The 21,608-nt window shown below is 41.2% G+C and overlaps 2 protein-coding genes across 4 annotated transcripts in view; both read right to left on the bottom strand.

The window, feature by feature from the left end:
• Positions 1-131: 131 nt before the first annotated feature.
• Positions 132-6,102, bottom strand: zfand5b (zinc finger, AN1-type domain 5b). The gene is made up of 5 exons (XM_030767454.1): positions 6,002-6,102; positions 2,656-2,832; positions 2,279-2,479; positions 2,048-2,176; positions 132-1,929 (listed from the first exon to the last, which is right to left on the bottom strand). The coding sequence occupies exons 2-5, from the start codon at positions 2,810-2,812 to the stop codon at positions 1,781-1,783; spliced, it is 636 nt and encodes a 211-aa protein (XP_030623314.1). The 5' UTR covers positions 2,813-2,832; positions 6,002-6,102; the 3' UTR covers positions 132-1,780.
• Positions 6,103-9,708: 3,606 nt separating this feature from the next.
• Positions 9,709-21,608, bottom strand: part of erbin (erbb2 interacting protein) — a 57,204-nt gene continuing 45,304 nt past the window's right edge. For 2 of the 3 annotated variants that reach the window (XM_030770018.1, XM_030770019.1), the window contains 11 exons: positions 21,367-21,540; positions 20,878-21,063; positions 20,433-20,550; positions 20,141-20,324; positions 18,551-20,024; positions 17,225-17,344; positions 15,924-15,980; positions 13,739-13,912; positions 13,388-13,480; positions 12,638-12,712; positions 9,709-12,482 (listed from right to left, as the gene is read on the bottom strand). In XM_030770018.1, coding sequence (XP_030625878.1) covers positions 12,375-12,482; positions 12,638-12,712; positions 13,388-13,480; positions 13,739-13,912; positions 15,924-15,980; positions 17,225-17,344; positions 18,551-20,024; positions 20,141-20,324; positions 20,433-20,550; positions 20,878-21,063; positions 21,367-21,540 — 2,763 coding nt within the window. In that variant the 3' untranslated portion in view covers positions 9,709-12,374. The remainder of the gene's footprint in view (positions 12,483-12,637; positions 12,713-13,387; positions 13,481-13,738; positions 13,913-15,923; positions 15,981-17,224; positions 17,345-18,550; positions 20,025-20,140; positions 20,325-20,432; positions 20,551-20,877; positions 21,064-21,366; positions 21,541-21,608) is intronic. The other variant, XM_030770020.1, reaches the window with a different exon arrangement.

Genomic DNA, 21,608 nt, shown 5'->3' on the forward strand with positions numbered 1-21,608 from the left:
TTTGTATTTCATGACCATAATTCACAGAGGAAATTAAGTGAAATAGGGAAGTGATACTGTAGTTACAATTTATGTATGCTTCAAAATGCAAACCCCTGCATAAAAAAGAAATTGCGTCCAACACATCTTAGTACATCTCTGTACATTGTTTTATTTACATGATACAATTTTTGCAATAATGTTGGGTAACAAGATTATATGCGCAATACAATAAATATAAAGATGGTTTGTACAAACTTGCATAACTAAAAAGGCGAAATTAAAACAGATTGTTAGTTTAACTGTGTAAACTCGCACCCCTAAAGGGAGAGAACAGTGCGATGCAGCCAGACCAAAAACAAACAAACAAAAATGGACTTGAACAGTAACCTAAACATACCCAAAAGTCCACCAATGAGACAAATGGACTACATACACACAATACTCATTCAGCTCCTCCTCATGACAGTGGGTCTACAGACAACGGCCAAGAACTTTCATCTCCTGTGTTAATACATAGCATGTGACACACACACACACGCCACAATACGTATGGAAATATCAATCAAACGAAAAAGAAAAAACAAACATTCATTAGAGGTGAACTTTAGATCAAATACAAAAGTGGACTACTGGTACAACGGCAACCTCAACAACTTAGTTTACGCATTCTGAAGTTAAGATTACTAGCCATGCAAAAGAACACCGGGAAACCCCTCCTTGTTCATGAGGAAATATTTTGTCATTTTAAAACAGTACCCCCCTTAAACCTTTAACAGATGGATCAGTAAAGCAAAGGCAGAAGCAACAACAACATAAAAGCTCGTTTTGCATTGTGCAGTATGTCACTGAAGGATCAACAAAAATCCAACTGCAGATTTGTTTTTTGTTTTGTTTAAAATGAATCCACGCCACTACCTCATCCATACTGACAAACTGTTTTGTCAAATTTAAAACACTCACCCTAAAACATGTCACTAGGGAAGGAGTCTGGCTGCTTATACTATTCAGATGGGAAAATGATCTCACAAACACTTGTTCAAGAGGGAAAAAAAAAATAAAAATAAAAAAATAATCACTCCAGAGAAATCTGCCTGGTGATTGCATCTGGTTGAGGCTCAAGCACTAACAGCAACACATTTTGCTCATTAAAAAAACAACCCTGTAAAGCTGAAGTCACACCAGGAATCAAAGTGAAGCTGATTTCTTCATCCGACCAGAGAGGAGGAGGACAGCATCCGTATGAACCATGTGCCAGCCATGCACAGACATGTCTACAGTGCTCAGGCCAGGACAGTAACAGTCTCAAAGAGTCCCACTGGCTACAGTAAGTCCACCCCTCTCCCAGCACAACAGATGGACAGAGAAAGATGCACAATCACAAAGTAAACTTAGAACAATCATCACAAGAGACACCAATCAGCCTTTTCAATACAACCAACAGAACTGGCAAACAATTCTGCCTAGACCCAGACACCTTCAGGCACGCAGGCTCTGGTCGGTACCTTTTTTTTGCTGGGAAAACATTCTTGTGTTCTTTCTCAGTTCTTTTTTTTTTGTTGTTTTCTTTTTTTCTTAATTGAGGCTCATACAACCAAAGACAGAAAACAAAAAAAATGAGGGGAAAAAAAAAAAACGAAAGAAAATGTGATCACTCATGCATTGGCTGAGAATGGGATTTTCCTCCATACTGTAGTTTAAAAAACAAAAAGAAAACCTAGTCCTTTAGGTCGCAGGTCAGGCGCGAGTCCTTTTAGTCAATCTCTTCCAGGATTCAAGGTCAAAAGTGGAAGAGGGCTCTTTATATTCTCTGGATTTTGTCGGCAACCACCACTGGGTTCTCCTTGCGGATCTTGGCAGCAGCTTCAGCTTTGTAGTCATAGGGACAGTTGTGCTTGTCTGAGTAGCGGTGGAGTCCACAGAAGAGATTCCCACAGCGGCAATCAAACCCTAATGAGGCAGTGAAGTAGTCAGAAACATGCAATAAAATTCAGAAATTTGAAAACTGAACACAAAAGTGAAAGATTACAAGCAGCATCGTGTGTTGCGCGTGTTTAAAAAGCCGCACCTGTGAGGCCAACCTTCTTGCGGCACATGAAGCACCTGTTCTTCTTCGGTTTGGGGGCCTCTGGTGCTTTGGCATCATCGCTACCTGTTGCACTGGAGGGGGAATGAGAGGCTGCTGGCTGTGTCACTACTGGAGAAGGGAAAAAAAAAAGATATCAGTGAGTTTGGTTTTAATCAAATCTACGCAATATCAGCTGAAGTCTCTACAGCCTATAAAAAAAACACCACTGACCAGGTTCAGGGATGTCTACTTTAGAAGTTGTAGCCTCCTCTTCACATGAAATGCTCATTTCAGTCATTTGCTGGGTAACAGGAAGAGCTGCTGCAGCAACGCTAGATGATTCCGACCCGCTGGCTGCATTATTTAAAGTGGCTTCAATTATCTGGATGGCTGAGGAATCTGAGGTAGGACTGCTGGTTACACTGCTGGTTCCTGGGAAAAGAAAACCCAAACCAAAACATGAGCGCCTCATCAAACTTCATCCCTATATAGCGCATGAACACAGATTTTAGATCAATAACTTCATAAAAATATCCATACAACAACAAAACAAAAAAAAAAAACATCTACAATGAATGGACAGTTAACGGGTTTAGAGTAGAGCATACCCATAGTGCTAAGAGGGCTCACTCCTCCATTGTTCTGTCTTGTCAGATGCTCCTTGTAGCAAACAGAGCACATGCCATTGGTCCTAGGGTTCCCATAGAAGCCACAGCCTGTGGCACACAACATGGGCACTGGGCTCTGGTTGGTCTCCTGGGCCATCTTGCGTCTATGGGTAAGTCCTAAGCAGATCCAAAAAAGAAGAAGCAAACAGCCTGGGTTACCATAAATGGACATGTTCAACATGTACAAGGAAAAAACACCGGCAGAATAACCAGCTAGAATATCGCTCAAAACCAGAACAAAGAAATAAGTGCATTACACGTATTTTTTGTCGTTGTCTTAACTGTGTGTCAGCACAGAGAATTCAGAACCATTATAACCATTGTTACCCAACGCAGCGTCTTTAAAAACAGCCGTGTTAAAAACAACTGCAAGAGGTTGGGTTGCAGCAGAAAGCCACAGGAGATACAGGACCAGATTACTTAATGCCTAGAGAGTCAGGTGTCCAATCTGAGTGTGTTTGTGGCACCTGCTCTGCCATGAGCCACCTGTCACAGTGTCATTCACCTTCTTCAGAATGACTACAGCTGAACTCACACCACTGATGATGGTGTGTGTGTTCCCTGTGATTCCCAACTACTGCACTTGTACTTTCATATAAAAGTTTTGTTGTAAACAACATATCAACATCAAAGTCACATCTATAACATACATGTTAAATGACTCAAGGTTGCCATGCTTTTTTTGTAAAGCAAACTCCAAAAAGGAGGCTGACAAGGCCATGTGTATAATCAACTGTTAAAAACATGAAAATAAGACACAGTATGCCGCCGCCCCCCCACACAAAAATGATCTACCTAAGCCAAGATAAGAAGGTAAGAGCCGGTTGGTTGGTGGGCTCGGAACGTTCTGTTTGGCAGGAGCCAGATCACGTCTGTCGAAGGACAAACATGAACAGAATGACTCTCACTTTGGCGAGAGAACCATCCGCTAAACCAAACGTTTCCGTAGAAAAAAAGCTCTAACTGGTCATAGCTCATACATAACACAGCCTGCGAGAGGCAAACACTACAGCTGCCTTACACCGACGCTTTTATTGAGAGATGCGTCAGAGGTTTTCCCCGGAAAACCCACTTGCGACAGAGACATCACGTGTTTGCCTGCTGACTGCAGTACTCTTCGCTGTACCAGACTCACATGGACGTGGGTATTAACTTTCGCCTGTCACAAGGGTGCAATGTGACAAGCTGATCTCAAAGGCGCGCACACACACGACCTCGCAAACAGTACAACGCCCTGGCTATAATTCTATATATATCCCTGGAAGCCTTGCCACGGCTCCGTTACATCACAGAGCACTAGTACGAGCTTGTTTGCGTAGCACATCCTCCGTCGCGTATGGGCACGTTGAGAGACACCCGTTGTTTATTTTGATAGCCCCTAAAATGGTAATACTCTGTCGAGACAAGCTGCTGAGCTGTTTCGTGCACTGACTACGCACAAGTTAGATCGCTTGTCACTGTATCATCATTTCCAAACGTTAAACTGGCTGTTTACTGTAACCTTACTGTTAGATACAGTATAATCAGTTCAACCGTTCTGAACATAAAATTGGAAGCAGGAAGAGAAGAGGCACCTTTTAACCCGAGAATCAAGTCGTTATCATTGTGATCTTTAACCTATGATCTAACAACAGAAGTCAAACTCAATCGATTAAAGGGCAGTTTTCGAACGCACATTTGATCGGTAAATTAACCAAAGTAATACTGGGGCTTAAGAATACACTACATAGCGGTCTTTCTCACAGTCAAGCAACGTCCGGTCGCCAACGTTACCCTACTGGCACTAATATCGTTACTTTGTCCATTTAACTGCTGTTGCATTCGTTGGCTGTATCAAAGTTCTTTCATAGACAACGAAACTGTTTCGAAAAAACACGTGTTTAACGCAATTTACTCAACTCCAAATGTGAGGAAACAAATAGCACGGCTATATTGTAAATGTAACATGTTAAAGATAAGGTAACTTAAACTGCAAATGATCAAACGATAAAGGCCTCGAGCTGACATTCAGCTAGCGAAATCCACTTAGTCATGCTAACTTTATCTTAGCTAGCAAACAAGCTAACAATAGTACTACGCTAACACGTTAGGTTTTCACAATAATATTCGATGACAACATCGAATAGTAAGGAATCTTTTTAACTCACAGTCCTGTGTTATAAAGCTAACCAGATAAAATGGTGGTTTGGAGACAAAAGATTATTGCTAGCGACGAGTCTCGTTTTTGGCCATGAAGGTCTGACGGTGCTTTGTCTTCTCTTTGTTCCCAGAGAAGACTCTTCCTGTTTTGATAAATACTTTCAATTCTTGGATAATCAGACAGGAATTGAATTGAAGTCAATAAAGAGAATTAGACTTAAGAATACTGGAAAAAGTAGAATATCACTCTCAACTGATGTGTATTATTATAAGATAACGCGTGTTATGGCTCCCCAGCTAGCAACCTTCAATAGGTTAATTCTCAACCAAGCACTCGACAACTAAAATATTATTTGAAACATTAAAATAAAACCATTTTGCCACACAGACAAAATGACGTGAAAACGAAACAACTTCCTGACCTCCTTATCTACCTAATGGCGAATACAGCAGAAACCATGTTAAGTCTGTGTAAAAGATGTGCAATGTTGCTAACTTACCAACCTGATTTTCCTACTGTTTCTTATCTTGTACAATCATTTCAGTTAGCTTTAGAAACTACCATATTAACTTTTGATAACCTAACTTGTCACGCTTCAAGTCGTTGGTCACACATTACAGAACAAATATTCAAAGCCAAATGGCAATGCAGTAAAATGTTACACAAATTAGCTCACCAAACTAACGATAATGCTTGTCCTAATAAGTCCAGCAAAGTTCACCAACGTCTTATTAGCTTTGCCTCCGAATCTAATGTGTTACGATATTTTTTGTGTTGTGTTTTAGAAATCAAACTAAAAGAAAAATAGTAACCTAGATGTAATGTTAGACGAGCACCTACTGTCTACCATATTTGGTCGATTCTTCTTCGACAGTCAATAAAGAACTAGCAACTTAGCTTAACTAGAGTCAGTGTTATCTTTGAACACTCATGGATAAACGAAATGTTGGTATCCTAGTTCAGAAGCTGTTAACTAAAAATTACTCTTTCGTTTGAAGTTTCTAACATGGAGAAGGCATCTCACTAGACCACACCACATAAGGGAATCTTAGAGCTAGCCAGCGAGCGTTTCTTTAATAGTATCTTGTTGGAGAAAACATCTTTCTAGTTATCTATTTAACTGTTTCAAGACATCAGTCTGCTTACCTGGGCAATATGAAGGAGTTCTCAGTCGCTTTCGAACCAAACGTGAAAAAGCCCACGAACAACTTGCCCTCACTCTACCGGATATTAGTCTTGCTTCCACTACTGCTCCTATTACTGTTTTCTGTCGGTATATGTTTGTTGCCTTCTTTAGTAAGAGGAGTGGCGAGACACGTCATGGACAGAAAGTGATACTGATTGGGCGGAGGAAACTTTACGAGTTGGAACAAGGTAAGCCACTGTACAAAAACAACCATGTATTTTCGTTGACCGTGGCCTATATTTCATAGGTGACTAAGGTTATAGAGTTCTTAAGAAAAATAAAAACTGTATCGCTACGATCATTATCCAAGTATTGTGCACATACATTTAATTTCAGGCCACATATATGACCGAGTCAAGATAGCACAAGTAGCAGTTAACAGTTCATTATGACACCATATGGGTTTTTTTTTTTTTTTTTTGGTAAATTACACATTAAACCAGGAGTTATCTACTTACAAGTGTAAATATGCTACTACAGTAAATTAGACAATGGTCTGATCTTTAACTTGACCCAGTCTTTCCTTCTGATGTGTAGGTAGTAGATGTCATTTGTATCAAAACACTTTTGCATTAGAGGACAACACACCACCATAATTTGTTTAGGTTATGCTGCAGTATCACTTCCACCGTTTAGTCTGCTGTCTAAACAATAGCCTGGACCTACAAATTGACTCTCTGTGACCCCTTATCAAATATCATCACATGGCAGTCCTGTGACACAGGGAACACTCTCAGAAGATCTGTGGCCTTTGAGAGATGCTGATATAATAAACTAAACCAAACTAAAAGTACTCATTGTTGATCAAGGTGCAATTGATGTAAATAGCTTTGAGGAGGAGAACAATCTCTTATGAGAAACTCAAAGACATTCTATGATGTTACATTCAAAGCCACATGTGAAAAGCTACTGGGATGGATTGCTGTTGTGAGCAGGATTTCCTGTAAACAGATTAGCTAAAAGTGAGATGAAAGTACTAATACATTTCTTTCCATTTAGAAATATAGTGGTTGAGCTTTATAACTACTAGAGGTAATGTTAAAAACTTGAAAAAGATACGATGAGTCTAAAAGCTTGTGTAACAAGTGAGGTAAAGATAATAGTGTGGAACTGTAATGGCCTAATTTTTCCTCAGAGGTGTGATGACACAGACACAACGCACGAAATTCTGCTTCTCACAGTGATTTTGAAATGACGTTGGTCTTTGGAGTGTTGAAACTACCTTGCTTTGTGTTGTCATTTGTGCCGTCAGAGTTATCATGTTTTGTTACTTGCGCATTGTAAATATTCCTTGACCTATCAGTGTGCTCCACACCATGCATTTTGTGATTCAGTCCAGACTGTGTTTTTTGTGGACCTTTCTTAGATTGGCGGTAATTACAGCATGGAGTATGTACTTGTGTACTGTATTTTCACCAGGAAGTGTAAATGACATCGGCCTTAGTAATAGCACGTTTAAACATAATCAAGGACAAGGAGAATGAAATAAGGCAGACAGAATTACAGACTTTAAAATTACAGGTGAATGTGATCAAATGACTGAGTAGATGAACACTTCGAGTAAGTTTTATTTTTCTTTCTTTGCTACAGTGTGACCAGAGGACCAGTGCTATTTTGAACTCATTCTCATGTTTGTTCCTGTAGGTAAAAATAGAGGAGGAACTTGATATGAGACAACATGGCCCAAGCTCTCGTGACAGGGATGCTCCATGTGTTTATATTCAGCACAAGCCTTTCAGAATGATATGAACAAACGGCATGTTCCCTCCTCCAAAACAAATTACTAGAAAACACTGAGAAAGTGTAGTGTGCTCCCTGGTCAGTGACACAGTGATGAAGTACCCTATAACCAAGCATGTGACCTTTGACACTTCCAAATGGAATGTATACACACTCCTGAAAACACTCTGTGAATATCACGTTGTCAAACAACTGAGAAGACGTTACGTAACCTGACTGCAACCCACTCAGGATTAAAAGTTGTAAAACAATTGCAATCTCAAATCGCCACAAAGATTTGATCATTTCTTTGACTTGATTTTAGGTGATGTGAAATACTATAGCATTAAGACTTGGTAACATAAGTTAAATGTACAAGCAGAACTGTTTAGTAACAGTGGTTCTCATTTATCACTTGTACAAAAGAACAAATTCACATGCACTGCACTTACAAGATCACAGCACAACTCACTGATCTGTAGATCAGCTGGAAATTGTCCCTTGGCACAAACATTTTTTTTGACCGCTCTAGACCACAGATAGTCATTCATTAACAAGACACTAGACTGTTCTGATATTTTCACTGTAACCTGAATTTTCCAGGGACAAATGATAAGCCATCCAACATTTTAGATAAACTACGGTTTCTGCCTTAAACAATACACATTTTAAACTTCAGGAAGTTTCATGAATCCAGCATGGCTTTCACACAGGAACATCTAGGAATAATAAAAAGCTAGGTGATTTATTGTAGGTGCACAATCCCTCACCCTTTCAGATTTAGTCCTGGTGGTTAGAGAAACTGTTGTTGCCAAGGTTTCTGTACACAAATCAAACATATTATTGTCTTATCTCACACTGTTGAACTTGAGGGCCCTCCCACTTATGCTTTGCTCCTCCTTTACTCCGGTGCCTTTGATCAACAAGTTGTAACTTGCCTGATGAACACTCATTCAGGAAGGTTTATGGGCCAGGGTGTGGCTTACCTGAACTGGGCCAAGAACAAATAAACAAGCCAAGGTGTCACAGTCCTTTTGGATAGGAAGTAGCATTCCACATTAAAATACAGTGAAATCCGGGAACGTTACAGGAAATGGAAAATGTCGTAATCACTGTTGTGATTACATTTTATTTTCTTGAGAATTCCATCTCACAAATCCCACTCATGGTTAAGAGTTGATTTATGTCACTCTATTCAAGAGTACCTGCTGTTTGAGGCATGATGCTCATAGAGAGTGACTCATCTTACATGTAAATGCATTGACTTTTACATGTCATGATCCCTACTATGTAGATATAACAGTAATACACCCATGTTCATGAGACCCTTGGCTCTCCACCAAGACAGCTCAGTTGATCATGTCGTGCTGCCTTGTTCCTGAGCACTGTCTAACCTCAGAGAGACTGAACAGAAAGAGAAGGGTTCCGGATAGCAAGATAAGTGGATACTAATGGGTGTCCACAGGGAAACAAAACAGCAAAGCAAAAATATTAGGCCAGATTTGTTTTCTGTTTTGAAGAGCATTAGTTTATTTCTTACTTTCCACAGGTTCTCTCAGAAGCCATGTAATTATATACAAAATCTGGAATGTTGAATAAATGCATACCAATCAACTGATCTGTAGCTGCGTCCATAGAAATCTTTTAACAGCTATACATTAGAAGGGTTCCTTCCCTCTGTCATGTCATTTATTGCTGGTTTCATAAATGCAGGTCACGAATGCCTACTGACTAATTGATTTTTTTTCTTTTTTTTAAGTATTTACATGTTGATTAGTAATTTCTAAAAGTCAAAAGTGTGCTAAATAAATAAAAATGTGGGAGCATTAAAAAAGACAAGTTCTTTGATATGGCAAAACAAAACCCTAGATTTTAGTCCCAGATTGTCTCTCCTGTCTGTTAAACAGCTCTTCACCACTAAGATAAAAATATGACAAATAAATGAATCTTCATTAGACTGATCTTATTTGAGACACAATGTGAAGGATATAAAAAAAGAAACACTCAAAAAATACACATCATCTTTCAGAAAAAAAAAAAAAAAAATCATTCATGTGATATTGGAACTGGGAAAATTTGTTATTTTAAAAGTTGAGGAGCCCAGAAACCGACAATATGAAAAAATGAATGTTAAGAGTTCATTTTAAACTGCGGGCAGTTCTATCTGAAATTAGCAACATATTAAAAAGCCAAAATGACAACAGACAAAATTGGCATGTAATGCTGTTAGGCATTAGACTGCCTCACATCTGACTTTAACAGGTGACAGCTCAGTGCCATTTTCAGTTGTGTACAAATAAGAACAGCAGAGCACTCAGATTAAAATGATCAAAAAAAAATGTGAATCACTTTTTTTTTAAAATATCATTTTAAAATTAGTCAAAGCATATATACGGTACTTTCATAAAACCAATACAATTAGTGCTTTCTATTATACTTTGACATTTCAAAAGGATGGGAAATTAATTTAATAATTTTCATTCATTTAGCTCTGTTGTCTTCTGGAACAACAATTTCAGACCACACAAATCTAAATGGTGATTTCATGCAAATAATACATACAGTACCACAATGAACAGTTGGTCATTCTGTGTAGACAAGGCAAATATGCCTTTACAAGACTTTTAAATTTACAGTTGATCAATACAAAAACTCAGTTTATAGCTTTGCCGCTTCTATCAAATCTATATATATTTCCCATGGAACTAGCTCAGAGGCTGTACCTGGACAGATCAATGATTAGTAACTAAGGTTACGACACTGAAGGTTCCAAACTGCATCTCATTTGACAGGGAAGGATGACAAGACCATTCAGCATTACATCCACACAGACTCCAGAATGTCTTTGCAAAATGTAAAATATCTGAAATGTCATTTCCTATGTTATCATTAGAAAAGATTAACAATATAAAATGTCGTATCACAATCAAGGAGTACTAAAGGGTTTGGGTTTTTGTTTTTTTGTTTTTGTTTTTTTTGTTGTTGTTGTTTTTTTTTTTTTGAGTTTTTAAAAATGCAATTTCACACTTCCAGACAGAAAATAAAAACCTCTTGCTATTGCTATTCTACCATTGTTTCACATAAGTTAGCCCTGAAAGGACATTTTGTTTGCGGCGTACATCACTGAATATTGCTTGGGTCAAAGGATGAAACTTCTCCCCCTTTCAGACAGGTTCAGAGTATATGGCACTTCACAAAACCTTCTGTCTACCTTTGCCAAACTCTCCAATGATTAAACCAAGAACACACACACACACACACACACAGACACACACACTCATACACATTAAAAACTAATCAAAAAAATTAAAATAAAGGAAAAGGCCTTGCATTATATCCATGATATCGATCTGTACAGGAAGGCAAACCATATTCTTGTCCCATGTCAAAAAATGACATCCAATATTAGCACTGTGGATGTTTTTGAGATGGCAACAGCTGCCTGAAGCCCTTTGGAGTGAGATGGACGTGAATGGAAGTGGCTCTGGGGTGGGGGGTGGGGGGGCAGGTCCTGTTTTTGCCCTGGCTCATCGCTGTCTGGTGTACAACAGAAGTCCCTGGTCACAGTTTCCACACAATGCTTTGGTTAACCTAGCTCATATCACCTTCTGTTTCTGTGCATATCCACGCAAGACGTATAAAAGGACCCAACTAATCAAGTATCCACTTTTACCGGACCTCTCAGAAGTTCCTCTCCATGTCTCGGTCCATTTCACATACCATGAGCGTTTCACTTATTGTCCTAGCAGTCCTGTTCTGAGCCTCTGGGGAAAGTGAAGGTTTATGGGTTGTTGCTGGAGGGCAGACTGTAGTGACCTTGGGAAGGGCTCTTTCCTCAGATGAGGGTCAGCTGTATTTCAGAGGGCACTGAGGTGGTGATGAAGACTGAAGTGATAACAGTGTCTACTGTAAAGCAGGTGGGGCCAAACTGAAGATTTCTAGCCACGAGTGGAAGGGTTTTTTTTTTTTCCCCCCTCTCACCTTAATAACTTACCAAAAGGAGGAACAGCTCAGAGCGCCAAAGTTCAGCAGACAAAGAAATTCAACAGCGTCCAGAAAGCACACGCACCAGAACTACATTCATCTCCACAGTAATCACACAGCATTGTCCTTCTTATACAGGTCAAAGGAGTGGTCTTTAAAAAAGTCTTAAATTAAAAAAAAAAAAAAAAAAAAATCAAAGAAACATTGAACATAATCAAAAAATAAAGGCAAAGACATCGGCAGACAGGGAGCCCTGCCCCCACTAGGATTGACTACACTTAATGCTACACTACTGGAACGCTATGCCGATGAAGGAGTACAGGAAACACAGTATTTTTCAGTCTGTGTTGGAATATAGCAACAGTCCCACAGTGAAGGCTCCTTTTTTCCTTTTCCTTTTTTTTTTTGTTTGTTTTTTTTTTGTTTTGTTGTTTTTGTAAGACGCATGCTTTCCAGACGTTTGCCCCATTTTTGTCCACTCAACACAGTGGTTTTGCCCTGTTATATCAAAGAACCATGGTCCTTTTTTTCTCAAATACAGTTCAATCAGTTATATATAGAACTGGCTTCTCTGTGTAAAAAAATAAAAGGAGGTGAACATTCGGCTTTCTGTTCGCTTCCCCCGTGTCTCTACGCTGACATCTCTCTAATGATGATCAGGTCGACTGTGTTTGGAAAGGTCTTCAGCAGGGACACAGCATTTCCATGATCAATGTTCACAAAGCTGTACCCGTTGGCCTGAAAACAAAAGCAAGTTATGAGTTAGCCAGCCCTGTGCGTAATGAGCGGGAGACAACATTTGTTAAGAGCAGAAGCGCGGTGTCAGATGAAATGACATTATGCAGGGCAGAAGCTGATGATGTCCGAGGTGCTGCGAGAGCGTGTGGCTGTACCTGGATGATCTTGTCCCCGGGCTGGAGCAGCTTTGAAGCGGGTCCCTCTGGCTGAACCCTTGTCACAAATATGCCCTGATGAAACACGACTTCACATCATTTAAAGTCATCGTGACCCATCAAGACAATGTACGTTGACATAAATATCAATCTTGCCTTGTTCCGATAACGAATTTCTTGAATACTGTCAACGTTTAATGTTCCAAGTGATAACTGATGGTGATGAAGATACATGTCAGACTTTTTTCAGTTTATTCTAACACTATTTAGTACAGCTAGTGTTGGGAGCAGCACTGTAAAAGCAGGCTAACATACTAGATTCACCATTATTTCCCAAAAATAAACATGTTCAAACATTACTTTGTGGTGAATGAAAGATGTACTATTTTGTTTTCCCAGTGAGTCTCAAATTACTTTGAGAGACAGTGCTACATACTTTACTCAGCACAGTCACTGGCAGCAGATCAAGTGCTGATACCATATCATTCCATACCATAACTGCTGTATTCAGTGTCAAATGAACCGATAAGCTATGTTGATATATTATCTGTGAGGCTCTTTGAATACCACTACATAAAGAAAACCAAAAAAAGAAACCATGTGCATTGAAATTTGGTTTTAGACTATTGTCCTGTCAAACTGATTATACTGAACATGCTTGGAAAGCTGTGATCAACCATTTGAATAATAATCGATCAACTTAGATGATCTTATTCCCCTGAGACTGAAATTCAGTAGTAGAGTACATACATTGTCTTCTGGACGAAATGGATTTCCTCGCCCTCCAATGCCTCCTGATATACTGAACCCCAGCTCTGGGTTCTTCTCAATCTTCACATGGAACTGAACACAGCACAAAACATCATCAACATCACAGACAGCAAGACATTTCCCTCTACTCACTGTGACTGACTTCTGCAAAACAATTTATTTGTGTCCCTATGACACATCTGATGGAAAATGGTATGATCACAGGCAAACACTGCCTGTTCTTTTCAAAATAGTAATTTTGACATGTATTACATGAAGTTACATTTAAAGGGTTTTTGTTTGTTTTGAAAACAATGTTTGTGCTCAAATTGACATGAAATCACTTTGTACCTCCTGCTGAAGAGGCTCATGAGACATTCGTGGGGGGCCTTGGGGCTGCTGGGAGACCTTGTGCATCAGGTAGTCAATGAGCTGCTCTCTAGAGGGGTGGCGTGCCATTGGGGCCTGACTGCATGTCATCTGGGGCCGTGACGGAGGGCACATCTGACCATTCATCAAAGGCACCTGATCACAAAAGGAGTACGATCAGGAACTGAGAGTCTACATGAATCCTAGTGTCTTACATGCAACACATCCAGCACATTTTAAACTACTGCGTGTTTATCACAGTGATTCAAAAATAACGAAACTTAGGAAAGTTAAACTTTAAACCACTTTCAGTCTATGAGCAATGACTAACTGATAAGTCTATGGATCTGATCAACAAACGCTGGAAATTAAATCAAACTATCGTTAAACAAACACAAGGCACAGCTTTGGATCCTTCACAGCCTTGACATAATCTGACTAACGGACATTTTTGACCATAGGTCGAGGTTTTATGTTCCTGGGCTTTAGCGCCAACACAAACTCGGCCCTCTGACTCAACCTCGGCAAAAGCAGTCTCTTGAAAAGGCCTTAGCCGAGAACGGCACTGAGATGGTTATCTTGATTTCCAATAAAACTGCAATTTAATGAAGTTGTTGTTGATACGAATGGAGCAGTGTTAGCAGGAGTAACTTGATCTAACGTGACTGAAATTGCAGTAGAAATCTAATTCCCTCAGAGTCAATTCAGAGATTGTTTCCATTTCTCATAGAACTGTTTACAGTTTTATACAGCAACTTACTGCAATGCAAACCACAGAACATCCACCTTGACAAAGACATTTCTTTCCTCATTTTAGTCTGTCTAATGTCTGGCACAGCAAACAGTTTGAGGTTCAGTCTCTAGCTTCTAACTACAAAATAAAAAGAATTCCTCCTTGAGAGCTGTCTGTCACATAGGAAAACAAAATATCTCAAAACCTTATTTCTCTCATTTTATCCCAGAGCAAGTAAAAGTAAGACTTTAGGGAGACTACTACAAGACCATACTTAAAGAGATTTTAATATTACTACATGTAACACATTTTAATGTTACTAGGACTCAAAACGAAGACGTGGTGATAGTAGCAGGGTCTGTTTACATATTTAATTGGTAAAAGAATTAGATGTCACTCAATCAAGACAAAGCGTTGTTGAATGCAAAAAAAACACCCTCAGAGAACACAAAGTTTTGCAACTGAAGATTGAGTTAATAAAACACAAGCTTGTGGAATCCTTCAGACTGTCTCAACCTCGTCAACTGGTTAAATATTGCTCAATGCGTGTCTGGCCTTTCAAGTAGAGTAATCACTGCTATTCACCCTTCTCAACACAAGGGGGCAGAAAAATCCTTAACAAATTCTTAATACAGTGAATCTACATCCACGTTTGATTTCACTTACAGAGCACAAAAAAGTGCCTCAGCATAGTTTTAAAAAATGTTGGTTTCACTTAGTATATGCTTGATCATACCATTTATTGTTCATAGTCTTTTTAATTAAGAACACAGAGAAAGCAATGAGAACAGAAGTTTCTTGGTTAATGGAAAAACATTGCCAGTTTCGGAATACTGCTTTGTTAGAACCCTGTTATCATTTTCAGATGTTTTGGCACCAAATAATTGGGACAATATGTCTCTTTGGCACTTTGTTGGGATGTGACTTATCTTTGTATTTGACCTCCTTCGATGTTAGTATCCAATGATTTTCTGTTAGTATATCACTTTTGTCTGTTGATTACAACTGCTAAATTTCATTTTAAATTAGCAGTGAGAGTACTGTTTGTAGTTGGAGGTGAAAATATCTGAAAGCCAGTTCATGTGCCACGGGCCCTCCTGAGAGCAGGCCTGTACAGTAATCTCTTCCAGGACAGCTCTGGTTAATCAGAGCTAACCAATCACTGTTAGAGCCCATGCTCTTTACAGGTTCAACATTTCAATCTTCAGTCCTCTGTATACTTAGCCACAAATACGCACACAGAATGTACAGCTGGTAATGCAAATCTTCAAACGACTCAAAACGTCAGACGAGTTTAAGCTGAGTTCAGTAGTTTTTGGCCAGGACATGCAAAATTCTGCTGGTTCAGCAGTTTCATTTTTTATGGTTTGGATGCTGCTGTGCATGTGATCCAAACCTGCAGAGTTATAAGGATATTATATGTGTTGCACTTACTTTTCTAACAGTGTCAATGGGGTAGCCCTGCTGTCCATGAGGTCCAAAGACATCATCCTGCCAGACGACAATAACATATATAACGATATATACACAATAAATGATAAAACAATAAATATACATAAATAACAATATCCATTAATCTCTCAGATTTCTTATCAACTCATATTTTTCCAATCTACTCATAATATGCAACATAGACAAGAGCAGAACTATATCTTCATGTAATTATAAAGACAGAAATTAAAAAATCCATTGAGAGCCATTTTTCCTGTGGAGATACTGAAATGATCAGCGGAAAGAAACAACTCTACACCTTGGTAAGTGGGCTATCTACTCATTTTGCTACTGTGTGGCTACACAGGCACTGCTAAACTCAGTTTTATCAGTGAAGATTAGGATGAAATCAGTAGAGAAGTTTTCATGCTTCATCAAAAAAAAGGCTGGGTTCTACACTTAGAAATCTATGCCACATGAGATTTATCATGCAATTTATATCTCAGCTAGAAATCTCCACTGTTGCTTTTTCATTCCCAAACCACTTGCTTACAAGCCCTGCAAAACAACAATTCATTAACGATTAAAGTTTTAGTGGACTTGGAGATAATGGACTGTAACAGAAAGCCTCAGAGAACACTTAGTGACAATTACTCATATCATTTTAGATGGTGAACTTAAACATTCATGAAAAAAAAAGGTTCATGATCACACAGAAACAGACACACAAAAATACAAAGACAAACATATGATTTGTCAGCTGATTAGAAGTAGCAGGGGAATTAAGCCTGTGCAGGTTAGTGACTACAGAGGTTGCTGAGGGAGAGAAATTGTCTTAGGGTCATAATCCACTAATACGTTGCCCATGCTACAGACACAGGGAATCAGCTGAAGTTGGGGAGGAGAGGCAAACTCCTGTAGTCTAAGGTCTTTTAAAAAGGGTGCTGTCTGTCCAATGCAGGCTGTGCAGGTGAGTCTTTCCCCCATGGGTTTTCGATTTGTCGTAGAAATAAAACCTGTCAAAACACTGTTCTATTGTGTTTCTGCACTATGCGTCTCTGCCATTTAAGTTCACATGTATCTAATCCTAATGACATTCATTAGCCCTTATTCAAAAGGACGCATCAGAGGTGCTGGGGGGTTTTTTTGGGGCTCCGAAAAGAAATATCACCCATCGGTTTTAACTTTCCACCTGATCCTGCAGCATGCATAGAGACAGGAAATGCCCCCTGTTTAAAAAACAAACTATGCTGGGTTGATACACAGCGAGGATCCACAGTCGGCACCGGTGGATCTATACTCACGCAGTAGCTGCGGTCAGCATGCTGCCGTCCGTCTAAGGCGCTAAAATTCAGAGAGCCCTGGCTGCCAAACAGTACGCTGCTCAGGTTGTGAGATGGATTATAGGACCGAGACAACGCGGTCTGAACGGTGAACGGCAAAAAAACACAGACACACACACACAGACATTCAACACAGACACATTAGTGGACATGCATTCCACTAAAGCTGCCTGAAAACATGCAGTGGAATTCACAAAGTAACGGTGGGTTAGTAGTCAAAAGACTTTGTTATTTCCAAATACAAACATGGCATACGGTTTGGTGCAGCATGCATTTATGGACACATGAGTGACACACAATGACACACACATCGTACAAATGAATTTAAGGTTTGACCATGAGTAAAATGAAAAATTCTGTCCCTTTAACTTCCTCAAACCAGAGTATTTTCAAACGCTCCCTTTGAATGCCTGCACCATTTCACATATCAGCTCTCTCTCTAATCTGGCATCTCTGATTCCGTTATTCAAGGTCTCGACAATTAATAGAAAATATGAATGAGGACCATTTGAGTTTAATTAGTGCAAATGTTGAAATAATGGAAGGTCATACGAGTTTGGGGAAATGCTGGTTTTATGACTCATGATTAAAATCTTGAAGAACTCTTTTTACACCTTTGACATCAGACTCTCAAAGCTGAGGACCTGTATCCTTTATTAAAAAGCATGAATGGGTAATTTGTCGCAACGAACGGCGCCTGCTCTGGTCACCCAAGCGTATAATGTAACAGCTCTCTTGCCGATCTCCCACCATTCTTTCATATGGTACAGTGTCCTCTGGTCACAATTTCTACAGTGATGGATCACACACATCAGTTGCGGGTAAAAATAGCTCAGGATTTACTGCTGGACCTGGCAGCGATGGCGGGCCCTGCGAGAGCATTGCTGCTTAAGCCTCATTCATCACAGCGGTGGGACACCACCGGGTCCTCAGAGACCTGGCTCAGGGCACAGCTCCTGTTACTCACGCCTTTGGGGAGCGCAACCTGAACATCAGTTTAGGTGGGACCTCCATCAAATTCCTCGGTTACTATATGGGGCTCAGGCCAGAAAGTGTTGGTGAGTTACAAACTGATGGATTTGGAGGTGGCTTTTGCCACACGGACATCTGCAAGTTGTTCAGTGCTAAAAGTCGATTTTTTTTTTGCAGTCGATTTTCGCAGTATCTTCATACGCTGTGAGCTAAATGAGCTTGTAGAGAAGAACGGTACAGGTAATTCTGAATCAACATCTCAATGTTAAAAAACATATATAAACATTCTATTAGACTATGAATATTTATGGATACCTTCTCCATCTTCTTGGCCTCAATGTGTCTCATGACCTGGTCCCTCCAGTCCGCGGGCACCCTGCCTCCTCCGACTGGCCCATCCAGCAGTGAGTGCTCCGACTTCACCCTGATGTTGGGCCTCTTGCTGGGGCTGCCATGCTGGTAGTTGAAGTCACTGACGGACATGGTCCTCTCAGGCAGCTCGTGGGGCTGGGGGCGGGCGCTCTGAGGCCGGGCCGCATTGGGTCCGTCGATGCTGTATGTGCGGGCCGACAGGGGCCTCTGCATCGCCTGGCTCATCTGCAGGGGTCCACGCCCCATCGTGTGGATGTCCCTGTAGGTCATGTAATCGCCCTCGTAGCCCTGCATGCGGCGGGGGTCTTGCATGCCCATGGAGATGCTGGAGGAGCTGCTGCCCTGTCTCTGCAAGGTGTTCCTCTGGGCACCGGGAGGCAGCATCCGCTCCTTAGCCCACATATCAGGAGTTTTGGGTGGGCCTCGCTGCTGGGGTTGATGGGGATAGGGTGGTGCATTGTTGCGGTTGGAGTAGTTGGTGTTGGCTAGAGAATGTTGTGGAGGGAGATAGCTCTGATCTGGGGGAACGGGCGTCCGCTGGGTCCACAGGTTGTCTTTGGGCATGGCACTGTTGGTGAACTGAATGTTATACTGTGGTGGGGGCCCGGCTGAGGTGAACCGTGTGGTGCTGACGGGGAGTTTAGAGCTGGACAGTAAGTCAGAGGAGGAGGCAGAGGAGCCAGGATAGACCTGCAGCGGCTGGTCATTCAGCAAGGAGGCGGATTTGGATCGGACAATGCTCTGACCCTGAGCGCTAGGCCCGGGCATCCTGCCAGCTGTTGGGGCCTCATAAGCACTGTTGTCACTGTCAATGGAGTGCAACTTCATCCCACCACAGTCTACATTAGTAATGCTCTGAGACTTCATAACTGGGGGAGGCACACACCTCCTCTCCGGCGACAGCTCCTCCGTGCTGCGGGAGAGAGACATGTCACTAGACGCCGTCACGCCTGTTGAGGCTGTCTGAACACTATCGTGCTTGACTGGCACTGGAGGGGGATCCTCTGTACGTCCATTTTGGTGCTGTCCGGATGGCATCTTTGGGAACTGGTTGCCATTTTCCAAGTTCTCCAGTGAAGCTGAAGCATTGTTGTTGCTAGGGGCTGGGTCCCGGGTGGAAGTGCTCCTAGTCCTCTCCAGGTCCTCATAGGCCACCATATTGTCGGGTGGGAGTTTGGCCACATTCATGTTTATCTGGTCCCACTTGTTGTAGGAGTCAGTCATGCCATTGTTGATGCCTTTCTCAATCAGAGCCAACCTCTCCTCCATGGAGAACTCGTAGCCGGCCACCTGCTCCGGCTTGGTCTCATAACTTTGCTTATTCTTCAGTACGGTCTGCAGAGATGTATCAGAGCCGTTACAGTTCTGCAGGAGTGGTACCGTCTGCCTCAGCTGGTTCAGATTCTCATCTTCTTGCCTATAAAAGACATTTCTTTTTAAGATTTCACCAAATGTAGCATTGAAAGTGTACTACGGTTAATGTTCTCATGGCATTAAGATTCGGAGCCAGTGTACTGAGGTGTAAGATATTACCTGCTCTTAGGGACTAATGGCATTTTGGCCTCCTTTTCAGGGGTACACAGAGAATTTTCTTGACTGCTATCTGTGGTCACAGACACAGAGTCAGACATGCGTGACGGCGACGAGCAGTTACTGTTGTTCTGATTACTGTTGGCCACGGTCTCGTCCAACAACGAGTCGGCGTCTTTACCGTCATCTGTATAAAGAGCCATAAGAAAAGATGATGAGCCTCTGCGCTTCATGTGAGACAGGTTCATATATACACTCAGAGATGAAAGGGTAATCAACAGACTGGTTTCAGTGCCTTTTTTGTCTTTGCTCAGAGCAACCACTTTAGGTTGGTTGATGGAGATCTCAATAAGAGGAGGCCTCATCTCAGCAATCTTCATCTCCTCCTCCTCGGATGACAGCTCCTCAGAGTCCTGAACATACACGCACACGTGCACACACACACACAGAGACACACACGCACACACATTTTCACCATCAGCAGCTTTCAAACATGTGCTTATCTTATTGCAGCATATTTAGTTGTTTTACATCTTCAAGTGAACACTCTACAAATCTATCATGAAATAACTTTAAAGATTGAATCTCCACAACAATTTAATCTCACTCAAGAGAAAAATCCTACAAAAGGTCCTTTTACCCAAAAGTTACTGTCTTATGTGGCTAACTGGCAGTATAAAATGTTTTGTGAACATCTTAGCAGATGAATGGAGGGCATCAGAGGAAACACATGTGGATACCTCAAGTGTGTCCTCATGGTTAACCATTGGCTTAATATCCTCTAAGCTCTTAGGCTGAATCATCTGTGAGTTGTGGTTCTCTGTTGTGTCCTTCGCCTCAGATGCAGTAGAGCTCTGGACACTGTTCACTGCTGCACCGCGCTCCATCTCGATGGCTTTGCCATTAGCACAGGCACTCTCAATGACCTGAGAGACACATCCAAGAGATGACATGACGCATGACCCAAGGCATCTCTCGTGACAATCATACTGTGATAACACTGAAACTATAAAGTCATCGCCACATCATTCTGACAACATCAGACACTTAATTCTAGTCCACTTAGGCACATTGTAAATCGGTAATCCTTTAATTGTCCTGGTCTAAATTGAACTGGCGAGCTTTCAATTTAAACACGTCTTCCCAAATGTTTTTAAATGACGGGAAATACTCCTACCACTGACAGAGCATTGTCTCTCATTACATGAATGACAGATCAGCAAGTTCACCTTCACTCCAACGTCCTGTACTCCTATGTGGCTCTTCTCGCCGACCTTGGCAACTCTGCCTGACTCATCGCCCGACTCATCCTCCTTGAGCCGATGGGCGACCGACTGGGCAGTCTTCACCATGTTTTTGAGTTCATCGGGGTATGGTGTTGGGTAGCGCTTCAGATTGCCTTCCTGCAGGTGCACAGAGAGCAGGCATAAGAGTCAGTGAGGAGAGGAGCTCCAGCAGGCCAGACTGATGA

This window comes from Chanos chanos, chromosome 3 (genome assembly GCF_902362185.1).
Source record: "Chanos chanos chromosome 3, fChaCha1.1, whole genome shotgun sequence".
Taxonomy (NCBI): domain Eukaryota; kingdom Metazoa; phylum Chordata; class Actinopteri; order Gonorynchiformes; family Chanidae; genus Chanos; species Chanos chanos.